The sequence below is a fragment of the Phyllobates terribilis genome, unplaced genomic scaffold (assembly GCF_046119375.1).
Source record: "Phyllobates terribilis strain yellow unplaced genomic scaffold, ASM4611937v1 Scaffold_7__3_contigs__length_470593459, whole genome shotgun sequence".
Lineage (NCBI taxonomy): Eukaryota > Metazoa > Chordata > Amphibia > Anura > Dendrobatidae > Phyllobates > Phyllobates terribilis.
In genome coordinates this window covers 232,557,205-232,583,062 of record NW_027362767.1, presented here as the reverse complement: position 1 = coordinate 232,583,062, position 25,858 = coordinate 232,557,205, and the positions used below count along the sequence as shown (strand labels likewise).

The following is a 25,858-nucleotide window of genomic DNA, read 5'->3' as shown; positions in this document are numbered from 1 at the left end:
ACTCTCGTAATCCTCCAATCTTAAACTCTGCTACCCAACTAAACCTCCAGTCCCCCAGCTATTCCCCGGCCTCTCCTCTGTCAATCTCTTCACTGGCTCCCCATTGCTCAGAGACTCCAGTTCAAAACCCTAACCATGGCATACAAAGCCATCCACAACATGTCTCCTCCATACATCTGTGACCTAGTCTCCCGTTACTTATCTGCACGAAACCGCCGATCCTCACAAGATCTTGTTCAAGTACAATGATCTTTTAAAAAACGTGATGGCGACTGGTTCAGGAGGAGCGAGGACCCTGCCCGCGAGGGTTCACAGTCTACAGGTGATGGGTGAGGATACAGTAGGTGAGGGTAGAGCTGGTCGTGCAACGGTATGATGGAGCGAGGATTACTGCAGGTCGTAGGCTTGTCGGAAGAGGTGGGCCTTGAGGTTCCTTTTGAAGGTTTCCACGGTAGGTGAGTGTATGATGTGTTGGGGTAGAGAGTTCCAGAGTAGGGGGGAAGCACGGGAGAAATCTTGTATGCGATTGTGGGAAGAGGAGATAAGAGGGGAGTAGAGAAGGAGATCTTGTGAGGATCGGAGGTTGAGTGCGGGTATGTACCAGGAGACTAGGTCACAGATGTATGGAGGAGACAGGTTGTGGATGGCTTTGTATGCCATGGTTAGGGTTTTGAACTGGAGTCTCTGGACAATAGGGAGCCAGTGAAGGGATTGACAGAGGAGAGGCCGGGGGAATAGCGGGGGACAGGTGGATTAGTCAGGCAGCAGAGTTTAGGATAGATTGGAGATAGCTGATGTAGTTACGTTTCTCAAAGATTACGAATCTGTGGCATGTTCCACACAATTAAAGGGATATTCCAATTTATAAAGTGATGGCTTATTGCTAGGATAGGTCATTAATTTATGAGTGGTGGGGACTCCCAATAATGCAGAGACCGAGGGGGCCATCCTCCTAGTTACTGGGGCCCGACTGCAGATCCCAGATGTTGCCGCTACTTCAATAGGGTTAAAACTTGATGAATATCCAATGACTAAAAGAAAAAGATCTGACCTTGTCCCTGCTCTCAAGTCTAAAGTTACAGCAGCTTTTAGAGAAACTGTAAACTATACTGAAGTATTCCCGGCTTATCTCAGGATTACTCCAACACATCATTGTGGACATTTCTGCCGCTCCTACACCACCAACAAAAGCCCAGATCGTAAACATGATCTACAACATTACTTATTTCTCACAGCTCGCCGGCTTCCGCCTGACACCCAAAGTGAATCAACGACTTACCAGCCTGGTCATCCTCCTCGGGAATGTCCTTATAAAATCCTACAAAATAAGACGGAGAACCGCGTTAGTGACAACACCGCATAGAAGCAAGTTCAGGATAGAAATGACTTTCCATTGCAGAAGAATTAATTATTTCTCGGGAAAAGTAATATATATATATATATATATATATATATATATATATATATATATATATATATATATATATATATATATATATATATATATATTAGCGCTGGGGTCCTGGGTTCAAATCCCACCAAGGACAACATCTGCAAGGAGTTTCTATGTTTTCCCCATGTTTGCGTGGGTTTCCTCTGGGTTCTCCAGTTTCCACAGACTGATGGGGAATGTAGATTGTGAGCCCCAATGGGGACAGTGATGATGATGTCTGTAAAGTGATGCGCTATACAAGTATAATAAATAATGTGAACATACCCATACATGATGCAAGATAGTCGATCTCTGACTTGGCCAGAAATATGCAATGCAAAATTACTTAATTTAACCTTTAGGTATCATATTTTAGCCAAGTTCTGGACACATTTTCAATTGTTGAGACTCCCTATACAAATACATGAAATATTAGGCGCTGTGTGCATCTCTTCTGACTCCGAGGTATGATTAATGAGCTATGGATGTAACACCAGAACCCCTGCAGAACGCACGGCACCATATGGGTACTGTGGGTGGCAAACTGTTCAGCGTTACTCTCTTCCATCTGCTCCTCTCCTGCCGTCCACAGATTTGCAACAAGAGAAGGAAAAATGGAAAAGAATAACATGGAACAGGTTTTTAGTGTAGCTTGCAACCACGAAAACACATAAGCCTGCATAGGAACTGTGGACACAAAACAATGTATAACTGCAATCAAAGCTATACGCAAAGGATCTGCTTCATATGTTATAAAAATGTATTACAGCAAAGGAAAAAATATGTTAGTTAATGCGGATTACCTCTTTTTTTTTTTTTTTAAAGAAGGAAGCCCAAAAATACAAACGGGTCAGGATCAGACTAATGGACACCAATTTTTCAATCCAAGTGCGATTTGACATAACATCAGATGGCACGTGAACCATTGTTAGTCTATCGGGTGGCGCACATGTTCGATTTTTTTCCTTGGACACAGTCTGTCGGTAAAAAAAAAAGGACGCAGCATGTCCGAGTTTGATCCAATATTCAGATTGGCAAGGAAAGACAATGAGTCCATGGAAAAAATTCGGACTGAACTTGGATGACATCTGAGTGCAGTCCAATTTTCACGGATTGACAGAATGGAGAAGGTTGAGAATTTTTTTTTCCATCTTCTCCTCATTGGAGAAAATCAAATCATATTCTGATCAGAGTGCCATCACAGAGCCATCAGAGTGCCATCACAGAGCCATCAGAGTGCCATCACAGAGCCATCAGAGTGCCATCACAGAGCCATCAGAGTGCCATCACAGAGCCATCAGAGTGCCATCACAGTGCCATCAGAGTGCCATCACAGAGCCATCAGAGTGCCATCACAGAGCCATCAGAGTGCCATCACAGAGCCATCAGAGTGCCATCAGAGTGCCATCAGAGTGCCATCAGAGTGCCATCACAGAGCCATCACAGAGCCATCACAGAGCCATCAGAGTGCCATCACAGAGCCATCAGAGTGCCATCAGAGTGCCATCACAGAGCCATCACAGAGCCATCAGAGTGCCATCACAGAGCCATCAGAGTGCCATCACAGAGCCATCAGAGTGCCATCACAGAGCCATCAGAGTGCCATCAGAGTGCCATCAGAGTGCCATCAGAGTGCCATCACAGAGCCATCACAGAGCCATCACACTGATTTTTTTGGATGAGAGCATACACGGTGGTGTGACTCTAGCCTTAGAAGCATGAGATGGTCCAGGTCTGGTATGAGGAGGAGGAGGTGGTCGCACATACCCAAGTCACTAATATTTTCTCATCACATATGAGGAATTACAGGAACAAATGTATCACGTTTTATGGTGATATTCTCCACCCGAGGTTTTGGCTATTCTCACGCTTTAACCTCATAAAATGTTCATTGCTCACTTTTGCAACATCACAAAAAGGTCATGATCATCTGAACCCATTTTATGCAACCGTGAAAATGTATACACCCTACAAACGTTACACGACATCTATTCTTTACAGAAAAGATCCCCTGTGAAACCTAAGAGGTAATGTTTGAAATCCCACTAGCTAACAAAAAACAAATAAAAAACACAAAAGTAAGGCAATGTGCACACGTCTTCTTCAGACGGATTCCGCCTGGAACAGCACTGCAAATGTGAGCATAGTACACAGCAATGTAAAAACGACATTGCTGTGCACATATTGACTTCTGCTACTTCTTTTAATGATTTTAGGGTTCAGAAATCAGGAAGCGGTTAATAAAAGATAGATGTTTATTCTTCACGCAGCTACAGTGATGAGTACAGAGAAAATGACGATGAAGCCGCTTGAAATGACTTTTCCACTGTGGTCTTAAAGATGCACGTATCCTGAATGGGATACAAGTCTGTTTTTTGGTTGCTTTTTTTACTATACTATGGCATGCATTTTTTCTATAACTGGACAAAAAGTATGGTATGTGTTAAGCCAAAAATATGTTAAAACACAAAACGGCTCAATTCATCATTTGCAATTTTTCTTTATCCAGTGATATTCACTAACGTTTTTCTCACTGAGTTGCAAAAATAAAAAATGCTTTAAGTACAAAAAGTAGCAAAAATGCTTCAAAATTATGTACATTTGTCTTCAAATGCATCAAAATAAAAATAAAATATGCCAAAAACCTTATTCCAGGACGGGACTGGAGTGAGATTTGCCAAAAAAATATTGCAACATTTGAAAAAAGTCTCAATTCATGAAACATCTGGATAATCAAAGTTGTCAAGGGCAAATTGTAAAAGTGAACTTAAAAAACAGAGCAAAACGGATAGAGAATAAGGCACAAATAATGCCACTAATAAAGAGCAAAATACTACAAAAAAAATTGGAGAAACAATGATGAATTGAGGGCAAAGTTTTGAAAAGTTTTATTTGTCAATATTTGATAGTCACCGAAAAAGGTTTTTGAGACAAATGACTACACAAATACATACACTATAATACAAATATATATTTGATAGTAAAGTCTGATCCTCTCAAATACAGTACAGACCAAAAGTTTGGATACACCTTCTCATTTAAAGATTTTTCTGTATTTTCTTGACTATGAAAATTGTACATTCACACTGAAGGCATCAAAACTATGAATTAACACATGTGGAATTATATACTTAACAAAAAAGTGTGAAACAACTGAAAATATGTCTTATATTCTAGGTTCTTCAAAGTAGCCACCTTTTGCTTTGATGACTGCTTTGCACATTCTTGGCATTCTCTTGATGAGCTTCAAGAGGTAGTCACCGGAAATGGTCTTCCAACAATCTTGAAGGAGTTCCCAGAGATGCTTAGCACTTGTTGGCCCTTTTGCCTACAATCTGCGGTCCAGCTCACCCCAAACCATCTCGATTGGGTTCAGGTCTGGCGACTGTGGAGGCCAGGTCATCTGGCACAGCACCCCATCACTCTCCTTCTTGGTCAAATAGCCCTTACACAGCCTGGAGGTGTGTTTGGGGTCATTGTCCTGTTGAAAAATAAATGATGGTCCAACTAAACGCAAACCGGATGGAATAGCATGCCGCTGCAAGATGCTGTGGTAGCCATGCTGGTTCAGTATGCCTTCAATTTTGAATAAATCCCCAACAGTGTCACCAGCAAAGCACCCCCACACCATCACACCTGCTCCTCCATGCTTCACGGTGGGAACCAGGCATGTAGAGTCCATCCGTTCACCTTTTCTGCGTCGCACAAAGACACGGTGGTTGGAACCAAAGATCTCAAATTTGGACTCCTCAGACCAAAGCACAGATTTCCACTCGTCTAATGTCCATTCCTTGTGTTCTTTAGCCCAAACAAGTCTCTTCTCCTTGTTGCCTATCCTTAGCAGTGGTTTCCTAGCAGCTATTTTACCATGAAGGCCATTTACTTATTTCACCCCTTCTATATCTGATCACAAAAATTTGCTTTTTTCTTCTTCACGACTGATGTTTCACTCTCAATTCCTGGGTAAAATTTGTCTTCACTGAAGGCTGATTGTCTTATTACTGAGAGAGGAGATGACAGTTGGTGCTTTTAGAATTTAATGGGGAGGGAGGAGCTAAAGTCAGAGCATTCCATAGAACTTTATGAGCACCAACTGTCATCTCCCATCTCGGTCTGTGTTCAATAAAGACAGCTTTTTACCTGTGAATTGAGTTTTGAGAATGAATAATCCAGGGGGGAGAAAGAAGTGGATTCCTCTAATAAAATGTATTAGGACGTTACAAATTTTCACATTAATTATTGATTTATGAATAAAGAAGCATTAAAACAACTCTTTAAGAATGCCTGATCATTTTATGCACTGAACAGAAAGATATTAGTCGTGCTTAAAATTTCATATGGAGTCGTTCGTCTAGAAGCAACCTTGCTATGAAAGAGTGTTCCCAAAATGGTAGTATCTCCATCAACCGGTGTCATGGATCACATGTGATCAGTTTGAACAACTTAGGGCCAAATTGAACCAAAATGTGTATGGCCGAGTCATCAGAATGATTATTCGCCAGACGATGGCTCATTCAAACATTCTACTTCTTTCTAATTAGGGATTGTCCATTTTCATCAAGTTACTTTACATATAAAAGTTGCCCAAAGGTAAGCTAATCACAGAGTGCCCGACTCCTGAAATCTCCCGGGATCAAGGATGTCCATGTAATGCATTGGCTTACCTCCATAAACATGTATTTTTTACCCGGTGTAAAAGCCGCTGTTCTCCTGAATCCGGCGTCATTTTTCTTTTGTTCCTGCGCCTCTCCGTTCCCAAGATATGGCCCCTTCTTCCCTGTATGTAATTCGAGTCTCGTTTAACCAAGTGGGTGTGTTCCTCAACGCTACTATGTGGGCGTCTTTTCTAGTTCCACACCCAGTTGGCTAAAAAGATTAGGGGAAAAAAAGCCATATCTTAATAATGGAGAGGCGTAGGAACAAAAGAAAGACATCGCCGGATTCAGGAGAACAGCGGCATTTACACCAGGTAAGAAATTACATATTTACAGCAAGTGACCGATCCTCTTTAAGGGATTCTTTAGATGCACAGACTCCATTGTTAGGATCAACCTACCTTTATAAATACTACTTTAAAAAAAAAAAAGTGTCCATTTTCCTAAACTATTCTACCGCGCTCTATTGTTTTTGTGCCTCTGAAGGGAAAGCAGAGTAATAACTCATCCATAGGAAATCAATATACTTCTATTGATTAACTTAATATAACTTAGGGGAAAGGGGGAGGAGGGTCGGATAAGCGAGAGGAAGGGCACCTCCAATTTAGGTAGAAAAATCACATTTTAAGAAGGATTTGTTTGAAAGCAAACACCATATTAAATAAATGGCCACAGTGGTCTCATGGATTAATACTAAGACGGGTCAATGTGTAAAGACGATGCTCCTATAGTAATCCTGCAATGAGCCATCATATTCCTGTCCAGCAGTAATGACACCTCATGCCTTTTCGGGTCATAAAGCCCAGCTCATAGATGGACTATGATCTCTCAGATTTGGGCAATTAATGTAATCTGGCCCCACTTACTAGTTTATTAGGATGTGAGCGGGTCAGATACCCACCAGCTTTGTGCACGCGCGTCAGGTATCACTCCCCCGTCCTATTTATTAGACGTGAAGTCACCGGCCACTGCTCACCTTCTGATGTGGAATAAAAAAAAGAAAAAAAAGAAGGTCCCCACTTGGGACCCCCCTCTATGAGTTGGCTACAAAGATCATCTCTTGTTCTGGATTACTTGGCATTACAAGAATAGACTTTTGATTGAAGGGGAATCTGTCACCAGGTTATGTAATCTGAGATGTAGGGGCAAAGTTTCCGTTCCAGTGATGCATCAGTTACTGGGATAATTGCTGTTATTTTGATAAAATCAGATTTTTTTTTTTACTGCTCAAAATCTACCAGTTCTCTGAATACTGAGCTCTGTATAACCCCACCCCTCACCAATGATTGGCAGCTTTCTGTGTACACTGTGCAGGAAGCTGCCAATTAGTGGTGGGGGCCGGGTTGGACTACCGGGAAGCAGGGTTACTAGTCCTCTAGTGATAATCTCCTGCTTATAAAACAGTGATTGTATCAAAACTACAGCAAGCAGCCCAGTAAGTGATACATCGCTGGAATCAGGGTCTCTGTCTCTACACCATGCAGCTCTCAGATTAGGTGGTAAAAACTTGGTGACAGGTTCCCTTTGAGAACACTGTAGAACCCAATTGCATGGCTGTAGGGGAACCCAACTTACTGCCATGGTAGATGGCGATATTTGGTAATAGGATGATCTATTCAACTAAAATAAAAAGCAGTTGATATGGTTTAATCAATGGTCCTAAAATTAATGGCAAAGCACAGGATGATGCTCCCCTTTAAAAAATATAAAATCAAGCTAAGTCATTACAGTTATCTTGGCATCTTTACATCTGAGGCCAATATATAAGGAAGGATTAAAACTTACCACCAACAGATTTTGGCATGAATTGCAAAAGGTAAAACAGATTGATAGCTGCAAGAGTCAAACTAATCTCCTTGTTGAACAACGAATTTCACTATTGAACAATTTTTCAGGAAAAAACCCCCGCGCCAAGGTTCACTGCCTTGCAAGCCCCTCACTTTCTGGCTATTGTTAAAAAATAAAATCCCCTCCATTGGCTGCAACACAAAGAGAATTAGGTGCTTGGCTAAGACGCCTGGAAAGTGGAGAGAACGGCAAGGAAATCCTATTGTATTCTTAGTGGACCTCCTACAGCTGGAACGTGCTGTGTGTTAGCAAACAGTAAGGTCTCCGCTTACAAGGAACGTCTCCTCGCTGGAGATCTGCATTATACAAACATCTGGCAAGAGCGAGGCCGCAGAGTCTCTGCATTCATGCAACGAGGGGCAGGACACCCACAAGTAATGATAATCCTGTGCCAACATTTCATTTATTCAGATAGAAAAAAAAAAAAAATGTCATTCATATAAATTTTTAGTTGATCTCTGGCATCATGACATTATAAAAAAAGATATTATGGGAGCGCAAGAATAGCAATTAGCAAAAACCTCAAAAATGGTCCGGACAAAAATGATTGGCACTTTTCCAAAATTGTGGGTAAACAACTTTGTTTCAAACATGTGATGCTCGTTCACACTCACCTGTGACAAGTAACAGGTGTGGGCAACATGAAGATCACACCTGAAACCAGATAAAAAGGGAAGAAGTTGACTCAATCTTTGCATTGTGTGTCTGTGTGTGCTACACCAAGCATGGAGAACAGAAAGAGGAGAAGAGAACTGTCTGAGGACTTGAGAACCAAAATTGTTGAACAATATCAAGGTTACAAGTCCACTTTCAGGAACAATTTCAAGGGTGTCAACACTTTCAGCCATCACTGTATATATGTTGGGCCTCCCAACAGATGATGGTGGGTGAGATGAGAATTGGGTGAGTTGGAAATTGAACATCCAATCTTTGTTTTCTGAGGAGACCAGCTGCTTACAGAAGAGTCTGAACAGCTCTCTCTCTCCTCCTGGCTGAAACCGCATGGACGCTCAGCTCGGCCGAGCCAAGTGCTCATTTATATGGTAGAGCCGGAACAGATAGTCTGCTGAACGAACAGTCGACAGCCATCCTTCATGACGACCCCATACACGACTGGTAGAAAGTTCATGTGTTTTCAATGGTGATGGAGGAGAAAGCTATCTATCATCAGGTCCAAATGTCTTTATCTGGACTTAACCAGCAGAATCAAGTTTTACCCCAACATGAAATAGCTGGTAACAGAGAGCAGTACACGAAAATCAACCAAACTGCAAAAGTGGACAAACTTAAGGCCTCCATACAAGCCAGATAGCTGTTGGCCGATTGCTCGGCCGACAGCCAAATCAGCCAAGCCCTCCAGTGTTTTCAGCTGCCGACCTATCTCTGGGAGAACGATTCCATCGTCAGTAGGAAATCGGACATGCGCGATCGACATCTCACCCAACCATCAGTTGGCCGGCGCCCCCATACAAATTCGATTGTCAGACGAATCCATTGATATCGGAGAATTCAGCAGACATTAATCTAAAGTAGAAATGGGGGTCTATAGTCTGTGGTCTCATCACATTTGTTGAACGTAGTAATAGGTCCCCTTGCACCCAACAGAGGGCAACCGAGTGTCCTTTTGGCCTCCATAGGTAAGCACTTGCCAATATAGTGGGCCACCGCAAAAAAAAAATTCTCTTACTCAGTGTATTGACCAACGTTTGCCACTTTACGTTTGTGGTGCGGCATCTTTTGAAAGAACATGTCAGGAACCGCCTCACATGTATACCTGATACATCAAGCAATGGTAAAATGAGAACAGTGTCCTACAAGGAATAGTTCACCGCACTCCGCTGAGCAGGAAAAAAAAAATACATATACAATAAATATACAGTACTGTTTTAAAGGGGTTGTCCAGGATAGAAAAACATGGCTGCTTTCTTCTAAAAAAAAAGTGCTACGACATATAACCTCTAGACAAAGGTAGAGCTGTTTTCAGATAAAGGCAGTTTGGCTTGTTTTCCTAATCTTGGACTATCACTTTAGGCTAGGCTCCCATGTTGCATATTTGGTGCAGATTTTACGCAAGAATTTCTAATCTGAAATCCGCAATATTTTTCGCTCTTGGTACTTGCATTTTTTGCTATTTCGGAAACGCACTGAAAAAAATGCAACAAAACAAAATTCCAGGCTAGAGGTTTAATCTCCGGATAGAAATGAATGGGGAAAAACGGCGCACAAAATAAAAAAAAAAGTGTGCTTCCCAACATACTGCGTATATAAAGATTGCAACAAAAAACTAAGGGAAAAAAAGCAGCATGAGGAGGAGATTAAATTAAAACTGTAAAATACTACGGATTTTACATCGTGAGTAAAATCTACTCCAAAACTGCAACATGTGAACCTGGACTTACTAAACATGACATTATGTTGTAGGATTATGGGCTACAGTTACAACAACAAAAAAAATGATCACGTGCCAAAACTTGCTGAAAAATGTAAAAGAAAAAAAAAAAAAGAAAAAATCAGAACTTTTTATGAAGTCTATTGGAAACCCTATAGCTGACCTCCATGGCCAGGAGCCTTCAAGCATCATAAAGCCTTGTAAAAAGCTCAATGGAGACTTATTTTTAGTAGACGTCTGTAGAGTGGATTTATACCGAAAACACGCAAAGACCCCCTCGCTCGGCACAAGTCCTTGATTTGCTCACCAGCATTGCCTTGTGAAATCTCTGCACTGAACCACTCGTCCTACAAAGTATAACCCCATAAACAGAGGCGATAAAGCCTCAAAATAAAACAAAAAAGTATAAACTACTGCTAAACAATCCGACTACGAACAAACTGGGATTGAGCCATCAAACCACCCAAGCGAAGAAAAATAAAAGAAAGGACATCCTTGCACCCACCCGCATCTCCCAAATTTCACACTTGGGTTATTTGGGGGTCACAAATAAATAGGGTTACACTTTATCGGGAAATTAAAAGTATCATTAACCTCACCGATCATCATCTTGGCAGCTCCGTGGGTGTCATCATTGTGCTGTCCTCAGCAGCTCAGTCCTGAAATCCCATTCGGACAATATGAATGTGCATTGTGAGTTTAGCCGGTGGCCCGGGCACGCTTCCAGCTCCACCCACGCATCTGTAGCACTCCTGACCCTGACACACGCCAGTCTGCTAATACACCCCCCTCCAGTCAATGGAACAAATGCTAATTACCAAAGGGAGCAGGGAGGAGCACCTGTCCTTCATGCTACCCCAGAGCTTATACAATATGTATCCGGTGAGAGCACGGTTATTAGAAGATAGACCGCCACACCTGTTGATAAAATGAGGCACGCTTATTTCTAGATTTGTTGGATAAGGCAAAACGTTAATGAGAACAGTTATGGGGGTCATAAATCACAGCCTTTACCAACTTCTGAATTTCTGACGACCTTTTGCAGCCCCATATTGATTAATATAGCGAGCGAATCTATAACTGCATTTATGGGAGAGTTTGGAAAAGGAAGAGATTGGGATCCAGAAAACAGCGAAGTTAGAGAGACCGTTATGGTTACATCAGCTATGACGTCATACGTGATGTTGGGTGTCCGAGACTATAAAAAATAAAAAGGGTAAAATGCAATATAAAGCCTCATTCACACGTCTGTATTTAAACACATACATGAAAAGTGGCACCGGTGTCAGGAGTTGAGTCAGTGTGCCGCCCGCGAGCCAGCCAGTGTGCCGCCCGCGAGCCAGCCAGTGTGCCGCCCGCGAGCCAGCCAGTGTGCCGCCCGCGAGCCAGCCAGTGTGCCGCCCGCGAGCCAGCCAGTGTGCCGCCCGCGAGCCAGCCAGTGTGCCGCCCGCGATGCTAGTCAGTGTGCCGCCAGCCAGTGTGCCGCCCGCGAGTCAGTGTTCTTCACGGATGGATGAAGAAAAATGACAAATCTTTTTCAATGCTAAATATAGTACGTGTTTTTCACGGACCCATAGACTAGCATTGGAACTTTTCATCCTTGATATCGGAAAAAAATGGACATGTGAATAGGTGTGTGGTGGATCCGTGAAAAAAAAAAAAATGGATACAACACATGTCTGAGGCTTCATGGATGTTGTATTAAATATGGTACACGTCCATCCTCATACATTTAGGGAACTTAGACACGATCAGCTCAAGCCACAGGTTGTTTGATTTTTTTTGCAGTCATTACCATGAAATCATGGCAAAATACAGCGGCTGTTAAAAAAAAAAAAACGGTTGCAAAAATAATGTGCCATTTTACAGTAAATCATGACTTGAATGTAAAGTGTGAATGTACCGTAATTACAGTCTGTGCAGGAGAGGAGCAGATTATTTCATAGTTGGCGAATGACGAATTGTAGTCTAAGATTTGTTGTTTGATACTTTGCACTAATGAGGGGGCATCACCCCGAAACACTGTCTGCAAATTGAGATTCTGTTTTGGCTTTTAAGTCATATTACAAGGCTCGTTAAAGAGTCAATATTGACTTTTTAGGATTTCTGCTTCCAATTGGTGGCGCTAGAGTTCTAGTCCTCTTCCTCTCAGAAGAGGCAATTTGCATATTTAATTTCCCAGAGGAGCATGCATGGCTTATAAAAGTCTCCTCACTCTGACATGCCAGGCTTGGCTTGGCTTGTCACTTTCCACAAGGAGAAACCTTACCACTTAGACGCCAATGGGTATGAAATGTGTAATATTAAGGATATGTTCACACTGCGTCTTTTATCAGCATTGTTTGAACAGAACCGCTTCTAAAAACGTCTCCAAGGATCTTTTTAATCATTTTTAATGGAAAAAGCACAAATCCAGCCTATTTTATCATTAGTCCAACCAGGATGCTATCAACATGATCGTACTCTATATAGGAATATCAATGGGTTGCGATGTGGGCTCGTTAAGACACTTCTTTCAAAAGTGTTTTACGAAAATATCTTTCGAGCAGAAAGGCAAAACTCATGCAACTCCGCACATAACCCTCTGAGACCAACCTACAAAAACCTCTCATCACAGATGGCCAAGGACACGCATGAAGGGTCCGGGCACACTTATGAGATACTTGAGACCCTTTAGAATACTGCCTAAACAGACTCATTTGGGACAAAAACAAATGAAACAAAAGAAAAGATACGAGCCACCCATGGAGGAATTCCAACCTGTGGATACTCCGCAAGAGGATATTAATGACTGTTCACCATCTGTAATGTCACGTGGCATATTGCTCCAGCCTGGCTCCAGTAGACATGTAATAAAAGCCTGGGGTGACTGAATTACTCTGAACGAATTTGGAAATATTCACACAACCTGATAGGTGTATGCATTTCTGATTGCAAATTGATTTTCCACAAGGTCAAGGAACAGTTCTCTGCGACTATATTCGCACTGAGATGTTGAGCTGAGGACTGAGCTGCACGGGACACTAGTCGGATAAACAGTTTCCCGGTGACTTCTCCCCGTCTGCGGCTAGTGACTCACAGGTCTCTCCTTATACTCGCACCTGTCACTCAAGGGAAGCGGGCAGGGAGAAGTCACCGGGAACCGGCTTGTCCGACTAGTCTCCCGTGCAGCTCAGTCCTCAGCTCAACATCTCTGTAGGAATATAGTCTCAGAACTGGTCCAACTAGTCCGGCTTTTAAAAAAAACTCAAGGTTTTTGAATGCCTCAAAAAAAAAAAAAAAAACTCAGTGTGAACATGGTCTTAGAGTACTGTTCCTTGCCCTAGTTTCTTTGAAACGTTTCAGTGTTTCATAGTCAAACCTGGCTAAAATCATACAGTACATGCCGCCCAGGTTTGCATTAAAATACAAAACAATGGATATTCACCTTTCACTGGTTGCAGCAATGGCGGTTTCTCTATATCCAACAGGTCACGTGACACTGTTGTGCCATGGCACTGCAGCCACTGACTAACTGCAGCAGTCCCATGCCACAACAAAGTCAAGGGACCCACCAGGAAGAGCAGTGCCGACATGCCACCGGAAGGGAGATGTTGCAGAAGTCAAACAACCATTGTTTTTATTTCAATGTGGCCTTAAGAGATGAAGCACTAGTGGACAACCCCTTTAAGTAGAAACATCTTCAGGATAACTTCTTCTTTAAGTTGTTTTTGGGGCAGTAATTCCCCCCCCCCCCCAGAAGTGTTTCTTGCAGCTTTTTGATTTGACACCTTACTGCGGAGAGGCTTCGAACAATCCAACAGAATCCACTTCAAAGACGTGACATGCAATTACTTTTACACCTCCTCAGGAATATATATATAAAATAAATGTACCTACCCTAAGAGGGTATATATTATGTGTATGTATATATGGGTAGGTGCACATGTTAAAGGGCTTTTCCCACGAACGAAAGTTCATTTTAATCAACAGATCTTAAAATAATAATAATTTCCACAATTGGATGTGTTTAAATAAAATGTTCCTGTGCTGAGATAATCTTATAAATGTGCCCCTGCTGTGTGCTGTGTAATGGCTGTGTCTAACCGTACAGGGACATGGTCTGATCATACCACAGCTCCTGGGCGGGGAGGAAGCAAAAGAGTATACAGACAGGACAGCAGGGGAGGAAGCAAAAGAGTATACAGACATTACAGCAGGGGAGGAAGCAAAAGAGTATACAGACATTACAGCAGGGGAGGAAGCAAAAGAGTATACAGACATTACAGCAGGGGAGGAAGCAAAAGAGTATACAGACAGGACAGCAGGGGATCACAGCTGATTCTTTTTCTGTAAGGTAGAACATTTCTCTGCCTGTTTTTAAACAATGTTTCACTTCCAAAGAAAGAATTAGCTGTGATCGCGGGCTGTAATGTCTGTATACTCTTTTGCTTCCTCCCCTGCTGTAATGTCTGTATACTCTTTTGCTTCCTCCCCTGCTGTAATGTCTGTATACTCTTTTGTTTCCTCCCCTGCCCAGGAGCTGTGGTATGATCAGACCATGTTCCTGTACGGTCAGACACAGCCATTACACAGTACACAGCAGGGGCACATTTATAAGATTATCTCAGCACAGGAACATTTTATTTAAACACATCCAATTGTGGAAATTATTATTTTAAAGATCTATTGATTAAAATAAACTTTTGTTCGTGGGAAAACTTTAAGTATTTGGTGCTGAAATTTCAACATCTCTTGGCAGGAAAAATACGTGCACTTTTGACACGTTTTTGTTCCAGATTTTTCCCCCACTTATTTAGTATGGGTGAAATTTGCAGCAAAAACGCTGAAAGAATTGAAATTCTACAGTTTTAAATCTGCATCAAATCTGCAAGTAAAAAATCAGCAATGTGTGCACGAGACTTCAGGATTCTCATTCACTTTGCCGGCATCTGGAAAGCCTTCAGACTACATAACAAATTGGCACTAAAAAAAAATGCAATATGTGCACACAGCCTTATATGAACAGTAAAGCAAAGTAGATTTCCTGTAGAAATTAATACGGTTTTCCAAAACTTCTTGAGAAAAAATTTGGACAGGGATCCGCTCCAGAAAACTCAACCGAAAACTCTGTGTGCACAAAGACTTAAAGGGGCTTTCTCAAGAACAAACATAATTTTAAAATTTAATGTTCCTGTGCTGAGATAATCTTATAAATGTGCCCCTGCTGTGTACTGTGTAATGGCTGTGTCTGACCGTACAGGAACATGGTCTGCTCATACCACAGTACCACAACTCGTGGGCAGGGGAGGAAGAAAAAGAGTATACAGACAGGACAGAATGGGCTCACAGCTGGGTTTTTTTTTGTGAGGTAAAACATTTCTCTGCCTGTTTTGAAACAATGTTTTACTTCAAAGAAATAATCAGCTGTGATCCCCTGCTGTCCTGTCTGTATACTCTTTTGTTTTCTCCCCTGTTGTCCTGTCTGTATACTCTTTTGCTTCCTCCCCTGCCCAGGAGATGTGGTATGATCAGACTATGTTCCTGTACGGTCAGACACAGCCATTACACAGTACACAGCAGGGGCACATTTATAAGATTATCTCAGCACAGGAACATTTTATTGAAATACATCCAATTGTGGAAGTTATTATTAGTCCAAGATCTATTGGTTAAAATGTTGATCAAAATTAACTTTGTGGGAAAACCCCTTTAAGAACTGACTTGTGAAGCCCCATGTTAAGGAATATGGAGGTCAAATGGTGGAGTTATAAAAATCAGTATAAAAGATGTTTTTATAAAAAAAATATCATTTGATTACAAACCTCATCAGTAATAGCCGTCAGGGCAAATCGGTCCGAGATCGGACTGGCCACGGCTCTCAACTAGAGCGTGGCAGCCTGATAGTAATATATGAAGCGGTCAAGCTCAAGTCGGGAAGGTCAAGACCAGTCCACGCAGTCTGATCTTGGAGCAATTTGCACAGACATCTGCAAGAGCCCTTAGGCAGAATTCACATTTCTCTAAAACATAGACCATGCTCAGATCGCAATACACAGCTCATAGACATACACAAGTTCAGATCAGGAAACCCAGCGGTCAGGTTGGGTATGTATTATGGATGTGTGAATGTGGCCTTATTTGTCCAAAAGGAGGCATGCCTCTTAATGGTTACGATTCCCACAAGGTAAAAAGCTTGGTAGTTCTACACAAAGGAGAGGACTCAGTCTTCGATGAACAGTAATAAAGAGGAGACAAGCCTTCTTTCGTAATAATCACTGCCTGGCTGGAAACTTGTAGGGTAATCTGTCATGTAGGCTTTGGGGTCTGATGAACCTCGCTACATGTGCAGTGCTTACAAGCTCTTTTCTATTGAGCTTGTAAGCAGTTTTAAACCTGTCCAGGATCACCGGTGCGTGATGTTACCTCCTAATCTCTGGCAGGTTCGGGGTAGTGCTTAAATGCAGAGGTGGTCGGTCTACTGGCAGCGAGCTGTTAACAAATCTTTTAATATCTATAGAATAACTGCAAATTTTAATAAGCAAAAAATAGAATTAGACTTACCGGTAATTCGGTTTCTAATAACCCTCCACGACAGCACCAAAGGAGGATGTCACCCCACCCTAATAGGAACAAGAAACACAAAGAGGTTAAATAGTCCCTCCCTCCAGTGTTTTATAAAGGACCACACAAGTATGGATGCTTCAATTTATATTTATTCCTATTCAAATTAGATGATTTTCTGGCTAACCAAGCCTGGGAGGGAATTACCAGTGCTGTCGTGGAGGGTTATTACAAAACCGAATTACCGGTAAGTCTAATTCTATTTTCTCCAATAACCCCCCACGGCAGCACCAAAGAAGGAGTACCAAAGACTCATGTTTAGGGAGGGACAATGGCCTGAAGCACTTTCCGCCCAAAGGCCAAGTCTTTAATGGACATTAAATTAAGTTTCTAATGCTTGGTGAAGGTATGGACCGAGGACCATGTAGCTGCTCTACATATCTGCTCGCGGGAAGCGCTAGCCTTCTCTGCCCAGGAGATGGACATGGCTCTAGTAGAGTGCGCTTTCAGTTTTTCTGGTGGTGAGAGATTTTGGATCTGATATGATTCCACATTTGCTTTCTTGATCCAAGTAGCGATGGTAACCTTTGAGACTTTCTACCCTCTGTTCTGACCAGATGGCTGAATAAAGAGGTTCTGATCCTTTCTCCAGGCCTCTGTCTTTTGGAGGTAGTGACGAACAACCCGCCTCACGTCTCACGTCCAAAGTATGGAATTCTTCTTCCCTTTTATTTTTTGGGTCCTGACGGAAGGCAGAATTATCTGCTGTGACCTATGAAAGTCTGAGACTACCTTTGGCAAGAAAAATGGGTACAGTTGTAGAATAATCCTATCATCCAAGATTCTCAGATATGGGTCATTCACTGAGAAGGCCTGGATTTCTCCCACTCTCCTGGCAGTGGTAATCGCTACTAGAAAAGTTGTTTTCCAGGCTAATTTATCCAGCTCTATTGAGGCCAAATGTTCAAACGGTGGTAGTGTCAGACCTTTAAGGACGATATTATCAACGTGGTTGATTATTCTGGGACGCAGACGAGTAGCTGCTGTCATGAACCTTTTTACCCATTGGTGTTCGGCTAGGCTCTGGTCGAAATAGGCACTCAGCGCCGCGATCTGAACCTTGAGGGTGCTGGGTCTAAGGCCCTTGTACAGCCCCTCTTGTAGAAAATCCAAGATCTGGGTCATGTCAGGATGCCGAAGATCTGGTATATTTGGTTTATACCATGTTAGGAATCTCTTTCATATCTTGCTGTATATGGAGTTTGTGATTTGTTTCCAACTTTTTTGTAGGGTATGAATTACTCGGTCTGAGAGTCCCTTGGCATTCAGGATTGTGAACTCAGAAGCCAGGCCGCTAGATGGAGGTTCTCTGGATCTGGATGGAGTATTGGACCCTGATGGAGAAGGTTTTTGATTGCAGGCAGAATGAGCGGTCCTTCTATGCTTAGACTGTTTAGTGCACAGAACCAGCTCCTTTTGGGCCAAAGTGGGGCTATCAAGATTATCTTGATCTCCTCGGTCCTTACTTCTGTAAGGTCTTGGGTAGCAATGGAATTGTGGGAAAAGCGTAAGCCAGATGGAAACGCCACGGGTGAGCGAATGCATCTATCCCCAGGCATACGTCGTTTGGATCTAGGGAGAAGTATTTTTCTGTCTTGGTGTTCTGGCGTCTTGCAAAGAGATCCACCTCCGGACGACCCCATTGTCTGGTCAGCATGTGGAAAATGTCTAAGTCCAGCTCCCATTCCCTCGGATGGATATTCCTTCTCAGAAAATCGGCCTGGATGTTGTCTGAGCCTTTTATGTGCAGACCTGATAAGGAACGAAGATGTCCTTCTGCACAGAATATTCTTGCAGAGATACTTTTTAGATTCTCGTACCTTGTACTCCCTTGATGGGACAGGTGAGCTACGGTAGTCATGTTGTCTGAATAGACTTTTACGTGTTTGTCTGTAATGATTGGAGCCGATATTTTGAGTGCCTCCTCCACTGCCTTTAACTCGGAGAAGTTGGAGGATCTCCTGCTGGTCTCTTCTGTCCAGACCCCTTGGAAGGGGGTTTGAGCGACGACTGCTCCCCATCCCATCTTGCTGTAATCTAAAGTGACTTATCAGAGGGAACTGAGACCATGGAACCCCTGTTCTTAGGTTTCTTGGGCTGAGCTACCATGACAGGGATGTCTTCACATAATGAGGGATCATGATCTTCCTGTTTAGGAAGTCTGGGGTTCCGTTCCACTGTGCAAGAATATGGGTTTGCAATACCCTGGTGTGAGCCTGAGCCCAGGCTACAGATTGAATGCAGGCTGTCATGGAGCAGAGGGCTGACATGGCAAATCTTAGGGACACCCTGTTCAGGGACTTCAGATTCGATATCTTGGATCTCAAAAGTATCTGTTTGTCCTTTGGTAGGAAGGAGGTTTGTCTGGCAGAGTCTAGTAGAACACCCAGGAATGTTTTTTCTGTGGCAGGGACCAGGTCTGACTTTTGATGATTTATCAACCACCCTGGGGTGGTCAGGATTTGGATTGTTCTTTGCAGATCTTCCTGGAGTGATTCCACCGAGGGACCTACTAGTAACAAGTCGTCGAGGTAGGGAATGATGCAGATTTTTTCTTTTCTGATTGAAGCCACTACCTCTGACATAATTTTGGTAAATATTCTTGGTGCTGAGGATATCCCGAACGGCAATACGTTGAATTGAAAATGTAAAGTTTGATCCTCTTGAACCACCGCAAACCTTAGAAATTTCCGGTATGTTGGATGTATAGGGACGTGATACAGGACGCATACTAAGTCGATGATTGCCATCACATATCCTTGTCCTATCAATGGAACTGCTGATCTGATGGACTCCATTTTGATTCTTCGGTAGATGATGTATCCGTTTAAGGGTTTCAGATTTATTATTACTCTGTAAGTGCCATTTGGTTTTCTTATCATAAACAGGCATGAATAGTGGCCTGTGTGTCTTTCTGTTTTTGGGACCGGTGAAATAGCCCCCAAGGATAGTAGGTCTTTTAGGCCGGACATCAGTGCGGTTTTTAATCTCGGGGAGGTTAGACGAGTTATCCTCACTTTTCTTGGAGGATATGAGGAGAATTCCATCTTCACCCCTTCTATAATTACCTTCAAGACCCATTGACTGGAGCAGATCGTTTGTCATTGGGGACGGTATTTCATGATTCGTCCCCCCATTGCTCTGGCGTCACCGCTTCGGTTGTCGCTGTCCTTTTGGGAAAAAAATATTCTTATCTTTCCCTCCTTTGGGGTAGGTCTACCGACCAGACTTCCCTTTCCCCTTGTACTGGGGATTCTGCTCCCGAGGGGGGCGAAAGGGGGTCTTCTTGTAGTGTCTGGGTTCTGGCATGGACTTCTTCTTATCAGCCACCTTCTCCAGGAGGTCGTCAAGGGCCTGGCCAAACATATATTCTCCCCTGAAGGGAATGGAACAGTTTCATTTTGGAGGCCACATCACCATTCGATTTCAGCCATAGTGCTCGCCTTGTGGAGTTCGATAGGACTGCTGTCCTGGCGGTTACTCTCACAGATTCCGCTGAGGCATCTGTCAGAAAGTCAGTGGCCTTCTGCAGCAAGGATAAGGAAGCTTGTATCTCTTCTCTGGATGTGCCCATAGCCAGATGCTCTTCAACTTGGATGAGCCATCTCGACATGGATCGTGCAACACACGTGGAGACTACATTAGTGTTCAGAAGGGCTGCTGATGTCTCCCAGGATTTCCTGAGAAGGCTGTCCATCTTGCGGTCCAGAGGATCCTTCAGTTGCGACGAATCCTCGAATGGCAATATTGTTTTTTTTAGCGACTCTTGCACTTGAATATCGACCTTCGGTATCTCGGTCCAACATTTTGAGGTTTCTTCATCCACCGGAAACCGGTCTTTCAATTCTGCTGGTGTATTCAGTCGTCTTTCAGGATTTTCCCATTCGTCCAGGATTAAATCCTGAAAGTTTTTATGTATCAGGAACACTATCTTTTTCTTTGAACGGAGACCACTCAACATCTCTTCCTGGACTGATCTAGTGGGCTTCTCTTCTTCCACCTCCATCGTTCTTCTTACTGCTGTGAGGAGGTCTTCCATAAATTCCGTTGAGAAATAATATTTCTTCTTTTCCAGACCTTCCTCTGCTGGGCTGAGTTCACCTTCCTCTATGAGTTCTTCTGGAAGGGATATTTCATCCTGGGAGTCCGAGTCTTTTCTTTCTTCCAGGGAAATCTTCCTCTTCTTAGCCTTTGGAGGCGAGTCAGAAGTGGATCGGGAAAAGGAGGCCAATGAAGATTGAACTTCCTGACGGGCTATCCCCTTGATTTAATCTATGAGGGATGGCTGCTCTTCCCTAATAATCTTCTCCGTACATTTCTGGCATAAATATTTTTTGTTTGAAGAAGATAGTTTTTTTGCGCATATAGTACACTTCCGGCTAGACTTATTCCCTGGTGCAGGATCCTTGTCCCCCTAAAAAAGAGGGAGAGGGTAAATAACATACCAATTCTAACCTGTACCTAGGAAAGGACCCCCAGTGCCAGACTTACTGGGGCTGGAATCGCGCTGGGCTCAGCAGACATGGAGAAGATAGATTCCTGACCATCCAGTGTGTAAATATACAAAACGGATTAGGTCCTACCTTAGATGTCTTCTGTCCAGGGCTCTTAAATAGGCGACTGGACTCAGCGCTTTCTCTCATTCCCTGGGGAGGGGGGTGGGAAGGCTCCTCCCCCTTGGTCCAATTGGTGAAGCAGGAACACCTGCGATCACCTGCGGGGTCTTTTTTTTTTTTTGCTTTTTATTATTTCCATTTTCAGAGGCCCCCATTGTCCTAAACGGACCGGAAGTAACCTAAGGGACCCTGTTTCGGCGTCCCCCGTCACTCTACGGACGTTTTTAGGTAACTGCGTTCCAGGGTGGAACGCAGACCGGAAGTGACGTCATCAGCGGTCCGCGTCACTTCCGGGATCCGGCTCGCGTCTCTACCGCTATGGAGAACTCCGGAGGCCATCTGAGAGGGGGGGAGGAGCTGGGCTGGAGAGCTCGAGGAGGCCTCCAGCCCGACACCCACCGGACCTTACCCGCAGGCGCGGACTCTGTGGGGATGGGGGTCCCGAGTCCAGAGGAGACCGGAGCAGCATAAGGGGAGGAGGAGAACACGCTCGATCCCAGCTGCCCGGCTTAAAAGGTATGCTGGGTCTCTGCCGCCGGGACAGAGCAATCTGGATGACCTCTTCATTCCAATAGGGACAGGAAAAACACTGGAGGGAGGATGAGGGAGGGGCTATTTAACCTCTTTGTGTTTCCTGTCCCTATTAGGGTGGGGCGACATCCTCCTTTGGTGCTGTCGTGGGTGGTTATTGGAGAAAAATTGCAAATTTTTATTTTTTTTTTCAAGAACTACCCAACAATATCCATCTATGAAAATGGAAATAACACTAAAGGCCCCTATACACATTAGGATAATGTCTGCTGAACGCGCCGATATCGACAGGTTCAGCCGATGGTCTAATGTTTATGGGTCGTCGTCCGGCTTATGGTTGGGAGAGATGTTGATTGGACATGTCGATTTCCAACTATCAAATGCATTGTTTTCTGGGAGATAACTCGCCGCCCGACATCATTTGGCGGCTTTCTCAGAGAAAACAGGAGGGACCCAAATGTATGCTAATATATAAGGGAGAGTCGCCTGAGATGGCTGTGGACTGAACGATCAGCCAACGACCATCTAATGTCTAAGGTCGGCAGCAAGACGAAGTGCCAGCACAGTGAGGCGCCAGGTTACACCTCCCATTATACTCCATTGAGACTCAGCACACCGAAAGACAGGAGAGAGATACTTGAAGAGTTTTGCAAGTCAGATATATATGCAAAATCTGGAGTTGGGCTACGTGCGCATTTGACATCTTTTTCAGGTGGAACCCACCTGAAAAAAAACGCTAAAAAAATGCCAAAAAATAATTGTTAAAATAATTTGCGGTGCATCTGCTCTGCCTTTTGTAACTTTTTAGGCGCTTAAGGTTTCGAAACCTGCGAGGCAGCTAAAAGTACTGACCGGTCCATTCTTATGCAGGCTTCCATTTAATATGAAATTAAATTAAAAAAAAAAAAGTTTTCTAAAAAAAAAAATCAGAAAAGGTGCATCAGCAAAAACACCACCAACATTTCCTTCTTCAAAAACTATGAGGAAATGCTGGAGTCTAAAAGACGCTGTGTGCACATACCCTAAGAAAGTCCTGAAAACTTGCAGGTGACAAAAAAAAAATTCTTAAAATAAATCATTTTAATAAAGAGCATTTATATTAACTATGTATTTACCTAGGTCCATAAGGGAAGAGATAAAACAGTGTAATGTTAACATATGAAGAATAAGTGAAGAGATGCCTGTTCGGATCTCTTACGGATTATTCTGTGGATACATCTTGTACAAACACACTGAAATCAGGAGATCTTGATGAAGGAGAGATATGCAGATGTAACACAGAATTTACAGAGTTAATTACTTTACAGAGGTCCCTCGGCCCCCCACAGAGGAGTTTAATCTATACAGTCTAGCAGGACAAAAGGAGAAAGGTTTAATGATTATTCTCCATTGTCATTTTTTATTGATTATTACTAAAAGCAAAATCCAAAAACAAAGACCAAAGATAAAGTTCGCTCCTTCCTAATGCCCTAATCATCTCCCACCTCGACTACTGCAATATCCTCCTCTATTGGCTCCAGACTAGCATTTTGAATCTCTGCGGTGCGTCCTCAACTCTGCCGCCCGACTAATCCACCCCTCTCCACACTACTCCTCCTCTTCTCTGAAAAAAAAAAAAATTTGCTTTCTTTTACCTTAAACAGCTCTCTCTCTTGTCCGTTGGCCATATCTGGTATTGCACCACTGCACAAATCAAGTGCTTGAAATAGTTTCATTACACAACTAGTAAGCAAGATAGTAGTTAACTGCTCATCTTTTATAGGCTCTGTGTAGAGCCAACAGGAAACTGTGCACATGGAAAGAAGCAGGATAAGTTGGGCGCTGCAACAGGAAAGACAAAAATGTGCGCATCAATACAATGTATGGCATTTCGGAATTGGTCTGATTCTGAAATGCATTGTTTTATGCAATTAATTCTTTCTATATGCACATTTTTATCATTCCTGTGATGGCGCCCACCTGATCCTGCTTATTTCCATGTGCACAGTTTCCTCTAGGTTCTAGTTCCAAATGGATTTTTTTCCGCTCAGAGCGGCGTAGCAGCCGTGGTTTATCCCTCTCGGGCTATATCCAGTGTTGTGCCTGCAATTGCACACTCTAGCGGGTGAGTGCATATCATTTTATTCTAATATATATATATACACACACACACATACATACACTATGTATCGCTTCTTCCTTTCCTTTTTTCTAGGTGTAGCGGCCGTTCTCAGGTACTGAAGCTCAGCTCCTATTGAACGGAACGAGAGCAGAGCTACACAGGGTTACAACGCTACACACGGAGCTCTTCTAGCACCCGTGGGCCCTGCTAACAGCTGGTGAGATCGCGGATTATTGATCGGATCATCTGAATTATGGGGCCATCGCTTAGCAATACAATAATTGGATTTGTCATTCCTGTCGAATTTAATGCAGCAATCAAAAGAGGAAAAAAAAAAAAAAAAAATAACACTTGGGGTGTATTCACATGTGACGCTTTTTGCTGCGCATTTTACAGTGCCAGCATAATCAATGAAATTTCTGAAATCTCATGCATGCGCTGAGTTTTTATTTACATGCATATTTTTGAGACCAGCTGCGCTTTTGCCAAGAAGCAGCATGCTGATTCTTTCGACAGTTTTTACATCGCTTTTCACCTGTTAAAATAAGTGGGTAAAAAATGCAAGAAATAAACGCTGCAAAAATGCACATAAAAACAAGACAAAAAAGCGAGTATTGTACGCAGCGTGTGAACAAACCCGAACACATGTGCATAAGGTTATTTCCAGCACAGGTTCACAAGTGGTGCACGGTGATACAGGAGAATCCTGCAGGAAGACCACGATGGATTTGAGACAAATACAAGTGGAGGGGTTTGGTAAAGTACAGGTGCATCTCACTAAATTAGAATATCATCAAAAAGTTACTTTATTTCAGTTCTTTAATACAAAAACTGAAACTCCTATATTATATCGAGTCATTACACACAGAGTGATCTATTTCACGTGTTTATTTCTGTTAATGTTTATGATTATGGCTTACAGCCAATGAAAACACAAAAGTCATTATCTCAGTAAATGAAAATAATTAACAAAAAACACCTGCAAAGGCTTCCTAAGCGTTTAAAAAGGTCCCTTAGTCTGTTTCAGTAGGCTCCACAATCATGGGGAAGACTGCTGACTTGACAGATGTCCAGAAGGCAGTCATTGACACACTCCACAATTAACTTTTTGATGATATTCTAATTTAGTGAGATGCACCTGTACTTAAAAAAATGGATTTCAATATCTAAATTAAGATAAAAATGATTGGAAGGAATTCATGAATCTAACCTATAACCTGTTCCTCACATGCAATGAATGATCAGCTCGAAACAGAATGAGGAGCGTTATTTGGATAAATAAATTTGGTGCAATTCTGAGCTTCAATTCGCGCCAGAAAGTCAAATCTATGGCAGCTGTGATCTGGGGTAGATCTGTGCTACATCTATTACTATTTCTGGGGTAAATTATAATAAATTTGTCAGCTCTTCCACAAAAATTGCCAAAAAAGGAAAAAAAAAAAAAAAAAGTTAACTATGGGGGAAAGATGGCATGCGCCATAATTTGCAACTTTTTCGGTTTAACTCCTAGTTATGTTTTTTTCATAGGTTTTTCTTGTATATAAAGGCAGGTTCCTCCATCTTAACCTTAACCTCCATTAACGGCCCTCGATGAGCTTTTATCCGGCCCCTGGGCAGATTTCCTGGGACCGCAGTGCTTGGGCCAGCAGCTGTATTTTGAAGAACTTTTGAAGAACAGGGGTG

General features: G+C 42.8%; 1 protein-coding gene across 1 annotated transcript in view; it reads right to left on the bottom strand.

The window, feature by feature from the left end:
• LOC141155470 (nuclear receptor subfamily 6 group A member 1-like) overlaps window positions 1-25,858 on the bottom strand; it is a 260,468-nt gene that overhangs the window by 207,222 nt on the left and 27,388 nt on the right. The window contains exon 2 of the mRNA XM_073642336.1: window positions 1,280-1,318. Coding sequence (XP_073498437.1) covers window positions 1,280-1,318 — 39 coding nt within the window. The remainder of the gene's footprint in view (window positions 1-1,279; window positions 1,319-25,858) is intronic.